The 14,997-nt window shown below is 36.1% G+C and overlaps 1 protein-coding gene across 1 annotated transcript; it reads left to right on the forward strand.

Annotated features, from left to right (window-relative positions):
- The first annotated feature begins 1,040 nt into the window (after nucleotides 1-1,040).
- Nucleotides 1,041-1,955, forward strand: LOC126701932 (histidine biosynthesis bifunctional protein hisIE, chloroplastic-like). Its single transcript, XM_050400393.1, has 3 exons — nucleotides 1,041-1,066; nucleotides 1,446-1,583; nucleotides 1,751-1,955. Exons 1-3 carry the CDS (start codon nucleotides 1,041-1,043, stop codon nucleotides 1,953-1,955), a joined length of 369 nt encoding a protein of 122 aa, XP_050256350.1.
- The last annotated feature ends 13,042 nt before the right edge of the window (nucleotides 1,956-14,997 follow it).

Below are 14,997 nucleotides of genomic sequence, written 5' to 3' on the forward strand. Positions count from 1 at the left end.
TCTTAGCTATAAACAAAGAGGTTGGTGTGGGGAAGCCAAAAAAAGTTACAGTAATACCTATTTTCACTTTGAACTAACATTAACTGTTAATTAAAAAATAGTTTGTTCCTCTTTTGTCTTGATTGGTTGGTTTCTAATACTGGAAACTACCTGAAAAATTATTTTACAAATGACCTGGATTAGTTTTGGTTAATGTAGAATGAGTACTTGATCAGACCTTATATTGTGAAATACCTGCCATCTGCAGCACAGGTGAGAATGCTTCGATCATTTGTGCAAGGCATGATCTTTGGTTAAAATGACATGCTGCTCAGGCATCATATTAAAAAGCCATCCTGCCATTATTTGCATATCTCCATTGATCATTGTTCCTCAACTTGATATGTAAACTGCAATCATCACATTACATGGTACAATAATCATCCTGCTGTGCAAATGGGATCCTTAGTATTATTAGTACTATTTTTAAAGGTTCTCAAATTCCACAATACAATATATATTTCAGGCATTTCATCAAACAACTATATGCCCTTAGGAATAACAGGTTCATATAATTCAAATAACTAACAAGTATAAGAGATGAGCGAAAAATTCAAGGTACTAGAAGTTCAATTGTTAAAAGAAGAAAAAAGATTGAACATACACGAGCCAAATTTTAACATACCTCCTCCAAGTTTTGAAGCTAGCTTCTACAGCAACACTGCAAGAATTAGCTTGGGTTAGGGTTTGAATTTTTATATTCATGTTGTTTAAATACACAAACAGAGAGGATTTTATTGTATAATCGTAAAAATTCTTGAACTGAAATATTATGAAACGAAATAACGTTGTACCTGGAAGATCTCTCTGTTTCGCAAAATTATTTCTGCTGCTCCTTGCCATCAATTTTAACCGAAGGGATGTTGGCAATCTTTGACCACATTATCCCTTTGTCTTTCTCGCAGTTTTGTTTCAGCACAGGACATTCATAAAAACGAAATCGCTGAAGCGAGGGAGGAAAACACTTCTCTGAGAGAGACGCGAGTTTAGGGCACAAAAAGATGGAAAGTTCTTCAAGTGCAGAGAGGTTTTGAAAGAACTTCCAGGAGAGGAATTTCAAATTTAGAATTTCAAAAAACCTCAGGGTAGTGAGAGATGTAGGCAACATCAACATCGTCTTCCCATCTTCCTCTTCTGGAAACGAATCCATAATTCCATAACCAATCCAGAGAAATGTAAGCGACGTGAGTTTGTGCAGTCCAAACTCAAATACTTGCCCACAGATATTCGCCCCTGACAAACTAAGCTCTCTAAGGTTGGTGGGGAACCCTCTTCCGGAAAGGATACGATACTTGGGCACCCACGTATTGATAAATCTTGAAGAAAGTGGAGGTATGTTAGCATTGCTTACCATTTTTTGCAGGTTGAAGGAAATAAGTTGGCATTAAGCATGTTGTACTCATTAGAGTCAACAATCTCACGTTGTACTCATTAGAGTCAACAATCTCCCAACGCAAAGCAGAATTAGCAGCAGAACAAAATGGAAAACGCTCGTGGACAAAAAGATTGTTACTTGATAATAAACTTCTGTGCTCAAAAATCAGGTAGTATGGATTTTATTGGACTGTCGATTGATTCTGGTGGATTTCTTTGCTTCAGTCAAAGAATAAAGAATGAGTCAGAGAAGAAATCTTCAATAAACCAAAGAGAATTATCTGTGTGAGGGGTATGTGTTTTGACTTAAGATTTTTATGTGAACTTTCATTTGCAGGGAGGAAGCAGATGAGTTGTGTCGAACATTGGAGGAGAATGAAGATAAGTCACGTACGGCCTCAGAGATGGCAGATGTCCTCTATCATGCCATGGTTCTTTTGGCAAATAAAGATGTGAAAATAGAAGATGGTATGCAAGTTCTTCGGCAGAGATTTTCTCAGTCAGGTGTCGAGGAAAATAGAGGTCGAATATCTCAAGGCTAGGTATGGGCTGCATAGGCTGCTCAGTCTGTACATATTTACCTTCATATTGCAGCTTCCATTACCATCGTAATGGGTAATTATGATATATGCATGATCAACTGTAGTCCATTTTGAGTGCCCTGGGACTCGCATTATCCTAGATCTTGCATACCCCAGTGTAGGTGTTGTACTCTGGGAACTGGTTTAGCTCTGGATGACTTTGTTTAAGCCTTTTTGGTAAAGACACAAATTTGTTGCAACTATTTTCCTTGGAAATCAATCTGAATTATTGTTTTGGGAATGTATTCATATTGCTGTGAACTTATTTGTATTTGAATGTGAATGAAAAGAATTTTAAATCAGGAAATACTAGCTACCACCCAACTTTTGTAGCAGCATTGTGATTAAACATTGTTGAAAAAGAAGTCTGTACAAGTACTGACTACTTCATTGATGGCATTTGCTCCATTGGTTTTGAAAGTACTTTGACTACGTAAGTGGAGTGTAGCATTACTGATTTATATATTTAAGGGAAAAGAACAAGAGAGAAGAAAAAAAAGGGGGAGGGGGGGGGGGGGGGGGGGAGAGTTTCGGCTCATGAACCAAATATAATTGATGAATTCAATAAGAAAGAAATCACCAGAAGACTAGTGTCGTGATTTCATTTTATTCAATGCTCATAAGCATGATTTATTACAATTATCGTCATTGTATATATTTATTCTGATTCCCGGCTTTGGTTGATGCGAACAGTTCTAACTGAACGCTACAGGATTAAGTTCTTCCCGGTGTATCGGGGATGCTGGAGCAACTAGTCAAGCATGTATTGGCAGGTAGGCTACATGAAACCAGGCATTGTATTATATCCAGGATGACCGGCCCCTTTGAAAAACAGCCTATGAAGCACCCGAACACATCTTGCAAACATAAATTACTGCAGAGCGCCAGCGAATTCGGGTTCGGGGCTTCTTCATGGGCCACTCCCAAGTACACTAGCAATAGCACTGCAAGAACAGGCACCATCGACTTGGCCGTTAAACCCATGATCAGATATTACCCCTGTTAATTGATGTCTGACTCTGCTGATTGATTTTAGATTAGAAAAGCTATGGTTTTTATACACGGGAGCACAGGGTTGTCATTTTGATTTCGTTTCAAATAGATCTCATGTAGGTTTCATGTTCAGTATCTAAACTTTGGCAGCACGGCACAACTAAAGACACGCATAGTTAGTGCTTCAATTGATAGAAGTTTGAAAGGTACATAGATTCTTTGTTTGCATTTTATAAAAACACCTATGACATATGGAATTTTTAAGAGTAGCAAATTTGATAAAGAAATTAGAGCTCTTAACTGTCAAGGGATTATTATAGCGCCAGCTACTAGGCTAGAGAGATACATTTTGTTGAGTAAAATGTCACTATACATATAAATGTTGGGTAGAGTTCCGTAGAGTGTGCTGAGAAGATAAACTATGACTTTTCCCATTATAAATAAAAAGACAAATAAAAGATTGTAGTTTTATCTGAATATTCTTTTGGTTTCGTAAGCTATTTGCTTTATTAGATTTTTCGTTTGTTACTAAAATCTCCAAACCTAGCCACCACCACGAGCATACGTCCAACTAACGCATGGGGTAGCCACAAGTTGGAAGCATGGGACTTCTATATATAATTATAACAAGTCAAGAACGATCGTATAATAATAATAATAATAATAATAATAATAATAATAAAATCTTATCAATAATAATAATATCTTTACGTGACCAGCAGTTTAGTTTGCCCATTTAAGGTGAGAGAAGCACTAGTGAAATGCTAGTAATAAAAAGAAAATGTTCTTTATGTGTCCAACAGCAATAGGGCTTGCCCTTTCAAATTTCAAGGCAAGAGAAGCCCTTATAAATATAATTAAAGTGCTAATAACGAAAGAGTATGCTTGTTATTTATTTATTTATTTTTATATAATTGGATAGATATAGCGAGAAGAGAGGATTTGAATTCTAAAAGTTTCGGTTGGAAATATTTGCAGTTAGTAACTCCTGCAAATGTGTATTTTCTTAAGAAACAAATCTTAATAACTGCACCAAGATTGCATAGATGGATAAGACTTGTGGAAAATAATGTCAATTGAATGGGTGCAATGTTCCACTTGACTTTTGGTGGTGCCATGATTACACCACAAGAAGCAAAGCCAATCCATAGTCTATCGCATTGATTGTTAAAACCTTGCTATGAAAGTGGGAGGCTAGAAAAAAAATGTTATTGTTAGTTTACTTTCACTCTTTAAATAAATGACAGTAAATTGGGAGATAAGTTCAATTGTCAATTGGATGAGTGCAATGTTCACTTACCTTTTGGGGGTGCCATGAATAGTGAGAAAACCCACAAGAAGCTAAGCCAATCCATATCTATTACATTTGATTGTTTGAAATTTTCGTATATAAGATTGGGAGGCTTGAAAAAAAATGCTATTGTTAGCTTACTTTCGCTCTTTAAATAAATGGTAGTAAATTGGTGATAACTCTTTTTCCCCCTAAGCAGTGAATTAGTTATAATCTATAACTTGTAACTATTTGAGTAGGTTAGGTAGTTCTTGCGAGAAAATGATGGCACTCCAACGGTCTCTAAATGCCTTTATTCGGTGGCATATATTCTAGTTTCAAGTTTGAAAGGTTGAACCTACCAGTCAAGCAGATGGTATTGTCTTTGTGGCACACATTGCCAATTTGCTTGGGCACACAGCCTGGAAATGTTATTTGAAATGGTAAATTCAAATATATTGAAAAATATGATTTATAGTTTTACAGTCCTATGTATATTATTATTATTATTATTATAAATTGGATAGAATTTCAACCTATAATGTCTATTCCATGATGATTACCCTTTATCATTGTTGATGCCCACTTTTGACAAAAAGCCCAATAGCAGAAGAAGCCCAACAATAAGGGAAGTGGAAGGAAAAGGAAATATGAATGGTAAAAGCAAGTTATTAAATCCAATGGGCTAACATGGCAGGAATGATAGTTAGTAGGTCCTTGGGACGAATAAGAGGTAAAGATAGAGTAAATTGGTCGAGGATGCCCAAGGAAAGAGATAGCAAGCCCAATGGGTTAACATGGTAGAAATGACAGCCAGTAGGCCCGTCGGAGGAATAAGAGGTACATATAGAGTAAATGGGCCAAAGAAGCCCAAGGAAAGAGGTAGCAACCCAATGGGCCAACATGGCAGGAATGACAGCCAGCAGGCTTGTGGGAGGAATAAGAGTTAAATGTTAGGACATATGTGATTCAATGTTAGGAACATATATCACTATTTTATGTAATTGGCTCATACTTTGACAAAATGCACTTTACCTGTAATTGGGTAGATTTAGGATGTGTTTAATGCCTCAAGAAACAAGGTTTCAAGTTCAAGTGTTAAAACCATGCAAGTCTGTCCAAGAATCAAGTATGAAAGTACTGCTCATTAAAGCTCAACAGCTAGCATCTATCAAGGCTTAGAGAGTTGTCTGCATCTCATGGCTTGACAGTTGCTCAACAGATAGGTATTTGTTGAGGTTTATGAAACTCAGTTTTTCAGGACTGTTTTTCATCCAATCCGTGAGTATGTGTTTGAGCTTTCTTTTCTCACAACCCTTAACATATATAAGGATTATTTTAAGGGCTGTAAAAGGTTACGCACAATTGCACAAGAGAAAATTGCATAAGTGTGAAGAAGAGTGTAACCGGAAACCTAGTTTGCCCTAGTTCTTCATTCTCTTCAAGAACCTGCTGTGTTTTGTACACCGTATGGTTTTGTGACCAAGCAACTTCATGATCTTAATCGAGTGATGAACAGAAGAACTTTGTAGCCAACAACCTTCTCTAGTTGATGATTGAAGTCGCATACTGGGATCCGCGCAATTGGTTAGTCACATTCTGGGAGCCGTGCATTGAAAATGAGAGATTGTCACTACAGAACAAGTCCAATTGGGTATTAGAGTAAGGGTTCAACCAACTCGTCTGCAGAAGCTGCCTTGGCTAGGCTGTCAGCTTCCATGTTTTCTTCCCTTGGGATCTGGTGAAACTTTGCCATTGTGAAGCCCTTGATGCACTACTTAACTTTGCTCAAATATCTCTTCATTCGTTCCTCCTTAGTTTTGCATGTTCCATTCATCGGACTTATGATCAGTTGTGAATCTCCTTGAACAACCAATGATTCAGCTCCTAATGCCTTAGCTAGATTTAAGCCCTTAATAAAAGCTTAATACTCAGCTTTGTTGTTGGTCATCGGGAACTATAAACAAACGGCATACTTTAGACGATCCCCTTCAGGTGACTGCAATACTACTCCAATTCCTCCTGCATGCTAAGTGGACGAACCATCCATACGGACCACCCATTCTTTTGCCTCTTAGTCCCTACGCTGCTGATCATGGGCAGGAGTGAATTCTATAATGAAATCTGCAAGGACTGGGGCTTTTATCACTTCTCTTGGTTGATACCTTACGTTAAACTCACTAAGTTCAATTGCTCATTGAATCAATCTTCCAACCGCTTCTAGCTTGTTCGTGGCCTTCTTGAGTGGATGGTCTGTCAAGACGTTGATGATGTGAGCTTGGAAGTAAGGCCTGAGCTTCCTTACCGCTGTTATCAACGAAAATGCCAACCTTTCTATTGGGGGGGGGGGGGGGGTATCTTCCTTTAGCTCCTCTTAAAGCTTTGCTGGTCTAGTAGATGGGCTTCTGTGCCTTTCTTTCTTCTCTGACTAAGGCCAAGCTTATTGCATGAGGAGAAACTGCTAGGTAGAGGTATAGTTCCTCACTCGGTTTGGACGGGCTCAACAAGGGATTTGTTGTGGGATATGCCTTGAGTTCTTCAAATGCTCATTGACATTTATCCATCCATTCAAGTTCTTTCCTTAACACCTTGAAGAATGGCAAACACTTGTTAGTAGCTTTTGAGACATACCTATTGAGAGTTGCTACTCATCCAATGAGACTTTGCACTTCCTTGACATTCTTTGGCGGCTTCATGCTTAGTATCGCTTGGATTTTGTCAGGATTTGCCTCAATTCTCCTCTGTGAAACCATGAAACCAAGGAACTTTCCTAATGAAACTCCGAAGGCGCATTTGCTTAGGTTTAACTTTATGTTGTATCGTCTAAGCGTGTCAAAAGTCTCCTAGAGGTCGTCCAAGTGCTATGCCTCCTTTACGCTTTTGACTAGCATGTCGTCCATGTACACTTCAACATTTCGTCCAATTTGTGGACGAAACATATGGTTGACTAGCCTCTAATAAGTTGCCCTTGCATTTTTCAAACCAAAAGGCATTACTTTGTAGCAAAAAAAACCTTGGCTTGTGATGAAGGATGTTTTCTCTTGGCCTGCCTCGTCTATCTTGATCTGATTGTACCCCGAGAATGCATCCATAAAGCTCAACAATTGGTGCTTAGCTATTGAATCTACCAGCTGGTCAATGCGTGGAAGGGGATAACTATCTTTGGGTCATGCCTTGTTCAAATTTGTGAAGTCCACGCACATTCTCCATTTGCCATTGGCTTATTTTACCATCACTATATTAGCTAGCCAATCAAGGTAGTAGACTTCGCGGATGAACTCTATTGTTACCAACTTCTGGACTTCTTCTTTGATGGCATTGTCTCATTCTGGGGTGAACACTTTTCTCTTTTGACAGACGGGCTTATAAGACGAAGACACATTTAGGCAATGAGTAATCACACTTGGGTCAATCCCAGGCATGTCTTCGTGGCTCCAAGCAAAAACATCTGAGCTCTTCTTGAGGAATTGGACGAGATCCTACTTCGTCTTCTCCTCTATGCTTGTTCCAACTCTAATGAACCTTTCTGAGTTGGACTCATCTAAGGGGACATCTCGGACATCTTCCAATACTTCAATTGGCTCAACAACTATTCTTCTTTCTTCAATGTTCATCATCTGCATCTGCTCTTCCATTGCTAACATAGCCAAGTAACATTCTCTAGTTGCCAATTGGTCTTCTTGTACTTCTCCTATGCCATATTCTGTTGGAAATTTAATGGACAAGTAATAAGTAGACGTTACAGCCCTCCAACTATTTAAATTTGGTCGTCCTATGATGGCATTATATAAGGACGAACAATCCACAACAAGGAAATTTACTTCCTTATTGATTTGTCGTGGGTAAGAACCAACCACGACTGGTAAGGAAATGGTGCCCACCAGTAGAACCTTCATTCCTCCAAACCCAATCAAAGGTACATTCACTGAATGAAGTAATTCCTTGCTAACCCTCATTTGTTGGAAGGTCGGATAGTAGAGAATATCCGTAGAACTCCCATTATCAATTAACACTCTTCTTGTTATGTAATTCGCAATCGTCAAAGTGATAACAATTGCATCATCATGAGGATGATGTAGTCTCCTTGCATCTTTGCCTGTGAAAGTGATAGCAGGCTCGTCTACTCTGGACGTCCTTAATGGGCGGCTAGTGAGTTGAACATTCTAAACTACCCATAAGTAAGTCTTCTTGGCTTTGGACGAACTTCTAGTTGATATTTCTCCAACAATAACCCTTATTTCTCCAAGTGGTTGACACACTGGTTCTTCTGCTTTGCCTTTCAATGGTAGCCTTTCATCCTTGTGGTCTCGTCCAAGGAAATTCTTCAACTTTCCTTACTTAATAAGAACTTCAATTTGCTGCTTTAAGTCATAACACTTGTCTATGTCATGTCTATGATCTCAGTGGAAACGACAATACTTGTTTTTGTCCGCTTGCTAGGGTCTCCTTTCATCTTCTCTGCCCATTTCAAGGACGGGTCATCCTTGATTGGCATCAACACTTGGTCATGTTGAGGACGATCCTGCTTTCCTACCGTCTCAATTTCTTTTTTCTCTCGTCTTGGCCTTCTTTAGACAAGAGCCTTATTCTAGATGGTGCATGTACCTAGCTTCCACTCATTCAATCTTATTCTTTTTCTTGACAATAATCGCATCCTCAGCATTCATGAATCTTTGGGATGCGTGTATTAGCTCGGCCATCTTCTATGGCTTTCGGTCACACAACTTATGGATGAACAAATCAGAAGTAACTCTATTGTAAAAGGCTGCCAAGAGGATTTTGTTGTCTATCTCGTCTACCAATAGGGCCTCCCTGTTAAAACGACTTATGAAAGTCTAAAGACTCTCATTTTATCCTTGCTCTATGTTCAGTAGGTTAGACGAGGAGCGCTTATGTCTTTGGCCTTCGACGAATTTGTTGATGAACAGCTCACTTAACTCCTAGAATGAAGTTATGGTGTTTGGTGGTAGTTTACTAAACCACACCCTGGCTGGGCCTTTCTGCGTAGTATGGAAGGTTTTGCACATGATTTCATCTAGAACGCCTTGGAGGTGCATGGTTGTCTTGAACGTGGCAATGTAATCACAAGGATCTCGCATTCCATCATATGAGTCCAAGGTAGGCATTTTGAACTTGGAGGGTAAAGGATGACACGTGATGGATGCAGTGAATGGAGAGTCAGTTTTGTGGACGAGATCATCAACATGGTTCGCCCTCCTTATGGAGTCCTTCATCTCCTCCATGGCCTTCTTCATCTAGTCCATTTCTCTCTCTAAATGTGGCACACTTTGAGTGATGATGCCTCTGGACTGATCTCCTCCTTCAGCGCCATTCTTCGTCCCTCCATTTTTTGAGTTTTGCCTATGTTCCTCGGCGCGTTGCTATTGACCTCTCTAGTTAACTCCTGGTTTTGTTGCGTCAAGTCTGCCATTGTAGCTGCCATGGACTGCAACTGTTGTTGGACAGATGCCGGTTGCGATGCTGGTACACAATTTGAATGACTGAAGGCATTTTCACTCTATTGGTGTTCTAGACTTGTGGCCATCGACCTAGTCAAAACCATGCAGCCTTTTGTCTTGGAAAGCAAGGTGGTTAACACTTCAAAACTTTGCTTACCTTCCCATAGATGGTGCCAACTAATGACGTACTAAAATTAGTAGGCTAAATGCTCCGGGCTACAACGACTATTTGATGACCTAAAGAGAAAGAAAACAATTGTCAAGGGTGACCGGGGTGAACCAACCAAGGACCCTTCGACGGTTAAGTCAATTTTTCTCTCTAGAATACAAGGATAGTGAGTAGATGAATAACATAATGTACCTTGGGTTGATGGGGTTAGATCCCTTTTATAGAGAGTTTTTAGTGGGTCTACTTGTTTGGATCCACTACCATCATGGGAGATGTGTATAATTAGTGGAGAAAATGGAGCGGATATCGAGGAATCCTCCACACGTTCTGAAATGATTGATTGTGGTCTAATTACTTGGTGTTTGTAGAAAAATCCTTCGAAATTTACTAAGTGTCATTTGGTCGTCCATGTCTCTGTGTGACACAGACGACTAGGTTACTTTGGATGGTCATGACGTTTGTGGACGAATCCTATTCATTATCCGTGGTACTTTTTATTTGGACTGCCTTTCTCGTGAACTAGTCTGGACGTAGTTTGGCATAGACGACCATCATGGACGAATGGAACTTGATTTAGCCCACCATCATATATATATATATATATATATATATATATATAATGAGAAATCATTACATATTTTAGAAATGTATGGTTTTAAAAAAGTATAAGTCAATACCATGTATAATTTGAACCATATAATTGTAATTATTTTCAATTGTATCCGTGCATATGCACGAGACTACACACTAGTAATGTTAATAGTATATGATAAGAAGGGGTAAATCAAAAACTTTTGTCCTTCAAATATTGCATTGATTCAATTTTTGATTTGATATTTCAAAATTTTAAATTATAATACTTTATTAGTATACTTGTCTATTTTTTTTCGGCCATTTTTTATTTGCGTTTTTGGTCTTTTAAATTATGGAGTGCATTCAATTTTAGTCCCTTATTAAGTATTAGATTGGTTTGATCTTAGTTTCTAACCTATAGAGCTAGTATATACCTAATGGGAAATGATAACAGATGCCTTAATTTTATTAATGGACCATTTTAAAAAAAAAACAATTGACTTTTTTGACAATTTTTAATATTTTTCATAAAAATGGTATCAAAACTTTTCAAAAATAATTTATTAATAAATGCCTTAAGGGCATCTGTTAACATGAGCCATAACTAATTTATTGTTTGCACCACTCCCTTGGTGCCATATTTTAAGTGCTGCAATTTAGTCCATTTGGGAATCTATGAATACAAATTTCAATAATTGAACATATCTTCAATCCTGTACAATTTTATGATTTGACAAAACTTAGGTATAGTACTTAGGTGCTATTCCTTAGATTCTGCTTTTAAAATTGAACCACATGGTTGTATTTAACTAAAAATACACTTCCATCCCATGAGAATAATGCCATATTGCTGAATTTTAAGATGAGAACCTAAGTTACAGCATCTAAGGTACTGTATCTAAGTTTTGTCATTTAAGATTTATTCATTATTAGCCTTGTACTAGAACCAAACCAAACTTTTTTCTAACATCTTTTACTCCTACCATAACGATTTGTTGGTCATTGTCTTGCAAGAGAATGAGGTATAGGTAATCAAATAACAAGTTTCACATGCAATTTTGGCAATTAATCTATCACTAACATAGTTGTCATTGGCATACTAAAATTAGTGATTGAACTATCAAACCGATGAAACATACAAAATTTCTGGATTGGTATGAAGAAATACCGGATTTTCCAAAAACCCAATTAAACCATCAAAAACTAGAATTTATTTTTAATAGAAAAATACTGAATTTCATGGTTTTATTAGAATCATTCAGTTTTTTTTTTAAAAATTTTATTTTATTTTATGTCAAGTTATCTATGTACTATTTAAGGAGCTTCTCTTGTTTGGATTACTCAATTTTGATGCCTAAAATATCATCGTCATACTCATTTACAAGTATGTAAATTAAAATTCCTACACTTTAAGACTTACAAACTCACGTACGCTTTGCTAGTTTCTATCTCACTTTCTATCTTTCATTCTTCTTTAAATTGAAGACATTTAGTTTAGCTCTACATCCTTCTTTTCTTTTTCTTTAGATTGAAGATATTTACTATCAAAGGCTTCAACAACTTTTCAGGTTCTATCTTTTGCAAGTTCCTCTTTGTTTTCTTTTCTTTACTTTTGTTTATCATTGACTTTCTTTAAGTTCTTACCTGCCATGGCTACCAAGTATTCATAGTTTGAGGAGTACTTACCTATGGGTGAATGTGATTAGGGATTCAAGGGTGTTTGACGGTGGCTTATTACCATGGTTGACTTTGAGATTTCAAATAGGAGGATTTGTGCTTGAACTAGTTGCTTGAAAAAGAATATTGGTAAGGGCTTTTTTTTTTGGATTTTACGGTATTGTTTTTAAGGGAATTAAGATAATTGGTTTAGTTTTTTTTTTAATTTATTTATAGGAATTTACTCCCTTTTTTTTTATAGGAATTACGCTTCTCTGTGATAACAAAACAACATCATCATAAGGCAAAAGCATATCATTAACCGAAGGCATATCATCAATTATACACCAGTTTTTATTCCCAGACTTGAACATAGCCAATTTCCTAGACACATGAATTGTAAGCAATGCAAAATTGACCATTTCGTTTTTGGAACCTAAATAAATGTAAACAACCTTTGCCATGTAATTTACGCTACTTTAAAAAAAAAATGTAATTTACGCTAATTTTTTTAAATGTAATCTACGCTACTTTTTTTTAGAGGGTATTATTATATATTTGGTGAATCATGTTAATAGTTACCCAATTTAAAACAAACACAAACTCTCTTTTTGGATTTTTTTTTTTTTAAAATGTAATTTACGCTACTCTTAGTTTTGGAGGGTATTACACGCTACTTTGTTTCCCAATATCCAAAACCAAAAATTAACTTCTCATTCAAAATGTATAAGTAATCTTATATTTAACCTAACTCTTTTATCTCTCTTAGGTTGATGTATGTACAAATTAATTGGATTGCATTGCAAAGGCATTAGAATGGAATATTAGATAAGTTCAAGTCTTACATGAAGTGGTTGTTATCTAATAAATTGTTGTAAAAAAATTTCTTTTGTAACATAAATTATATTTATCATTTGTATAATTCTATGTGAAATTCAATTTCCATTTTTTTTAATAATTATTAATTTACTACACCTTAAAAAATGTTACGTACCTTTTTCTCAATTTTAAGGGTAGTTGAAATATTTGAAATTTAAACTCTTTTTAACTTTTGTTATGGATGTGTAGTAAGTGGCTAACTATTAGGATTAAAACACTACATTTTAGGATTAAAATTGATCCTTTTACTATAAAAGAAATATATTTGAAATTTAAACTCTTTTTAACTTTTATTATGGATTTGTAGTAAGTGGCTAACTTTTAGGATTAAAACAGTACATTTTAGGATTAAAACCGATCCTTTTACCGTAAAAGAAAGAAAAATGGTAGTTGCTAAATTTTAAATATATGTTGTTTTAACTTTTTGTTACGGATGTGTAGTACATGGCCAAATTTTAGGATTAAAACCAAGGTTTTAAAAACTGGTACGGTAATAGAACCGGAAAATGAGCTAATTACTAGTTTTCTGGTCCGACCAGGGTTCGACCAATGGTCGAACCGGTGACATCATAAATAATTTAATTATTATTTATTTAAATTATATAAATAATTAATAAGTTTTTTAATATACTAAAACTAACAAACCAATAGTAATAAATATGTTTCCTTTAAAAAAAATACAAGTATATAAGTATATAACATCTTTTTAAAGAATTTAACATAATAACATTACAAACAATCATCCTTAACATAATAAAATTTCAACAAAACCAAATAAATAAGTTCATTAGTCATTACATTTACATCCAAATGGCAAATAACAAATAAGTTCATTACATCCAAATAGCAAATTAGTTTTAAAGTTTCAAGCAAATAAGTTTATAACATCACATTTCGCTCTCATAGATGAAGAATTAGCATTAGACTCAATTGTAGAAGCATGTTCATTAGATGGTATAGAGGCAGACTCCATTTCACTCAACAATTTCAGATTGGCAACAACCATTTATCAACAAATAAATTTATCAACACAAAATACACAAACAATAGTATAATACTCTATAAACTATATTTCACAAACACAAATGCTCTGTAAATCAAATCCACAACATACTCTGTAAACTAATAATTGAAATGAGAATTAATGATAGAAGTTACCACTTACCAGTGAAGTCACAAAATGGAGAACTTGAGATGAAGTTGAGAACATGAACATAGAATCTAAGATGAAGCCGAGAAAAAAAAAAAAAAAAAAAAAAAAAAAAAAAAAAAAAAAAAAAAAAACCGAGAAAATGATCAAAATCAATAATCAAAATCAAAAGAAAAGAATATTACCTTATGAAACCGAGAAGCAAAGAGAAGAGCTCGAGGGCGAGACCAAGAAGGAAAAAAGAAAAAAAAATCAATGGTGATGGCAAGACCTGAGGGAACAGAGAACACTTCAGATGTCGTGAGGATTGAGAGGCGTGTCGTGTGCATGAGGTAGAGAGCTTGAGAGTTGAGATGAGTTGAGTAAGGTGAGACCGTGAGAGTGAGGCAAAGAGGCAAAGAGCTTTGAGAGAGGCATGATTCTGTGAGAGTGTCTAGGAGTTAGGACTTTAGGGTTAGATTTTAGCTTCCTAGCCAAAATGACGTAGTTTTAGGCTGGGAAAAAGTCAAAAAATCCCAATCGGTCAGTAATCAGTTCGACCATGTCGGTTCCCGATTCTCCGATTGAACTGACCGGTTTTCTAATTTTCCCAGTTTTTAAGCTATTTTTGGTTTTTACTCATAACCGGACCGGATTAAAGGCCGGTTTTCGGTTGAACCGGCCAATTCGGTCCGGTTTTTAAAACCACGAGTAATTCTCTATCTCAATTCTTAGTAACTGCCAATAATGCTAAGGACAATTTTTTTTTTTCATAAATAATTTTATAATTACTAAAGTGATCGATTATGAGTAATAAATACAACTAACACTTAGACTCACTATTTTTTTTTTTCTATCACTCACTTCAAAAATTG

Source organism: Quercus robur, chromosome 2 (assembly GCF_932294415.1).
Source record: "Quercus robur chromosome 2, dhQueRobu3.1, whole genome shotgun sequence".
NCBI classification, from domain to species: domain Eukaryota; kingdom Viridiplantae; phylum Streptophyta; class Magnoliopsida; order Fagales; family Fagaceae; genus Quercus; species Quercus robur.

Coding starts and splice junctions, on each gene's coding strand:
- LOC126701932 (XM_050400393.1), top strand. CDS start 1,041: ATGGAAAGTTCTTCAAGTGCAGAGAG. Junction 1,067..1,445: donor AGTTCTTCAAGTGCAGAGAG/GTTTTGAAAGAA, acceptor TGTACTCATTAG/AGTCAACAATCTCACGTTGT. Junction 1,584..1,750: donor CTTCTGTGCTCAAAAATCAG/GTAGTATGGATT, acceptor TTTCATTTGCAG/GGAGGAAGCAGATGAGTTGT.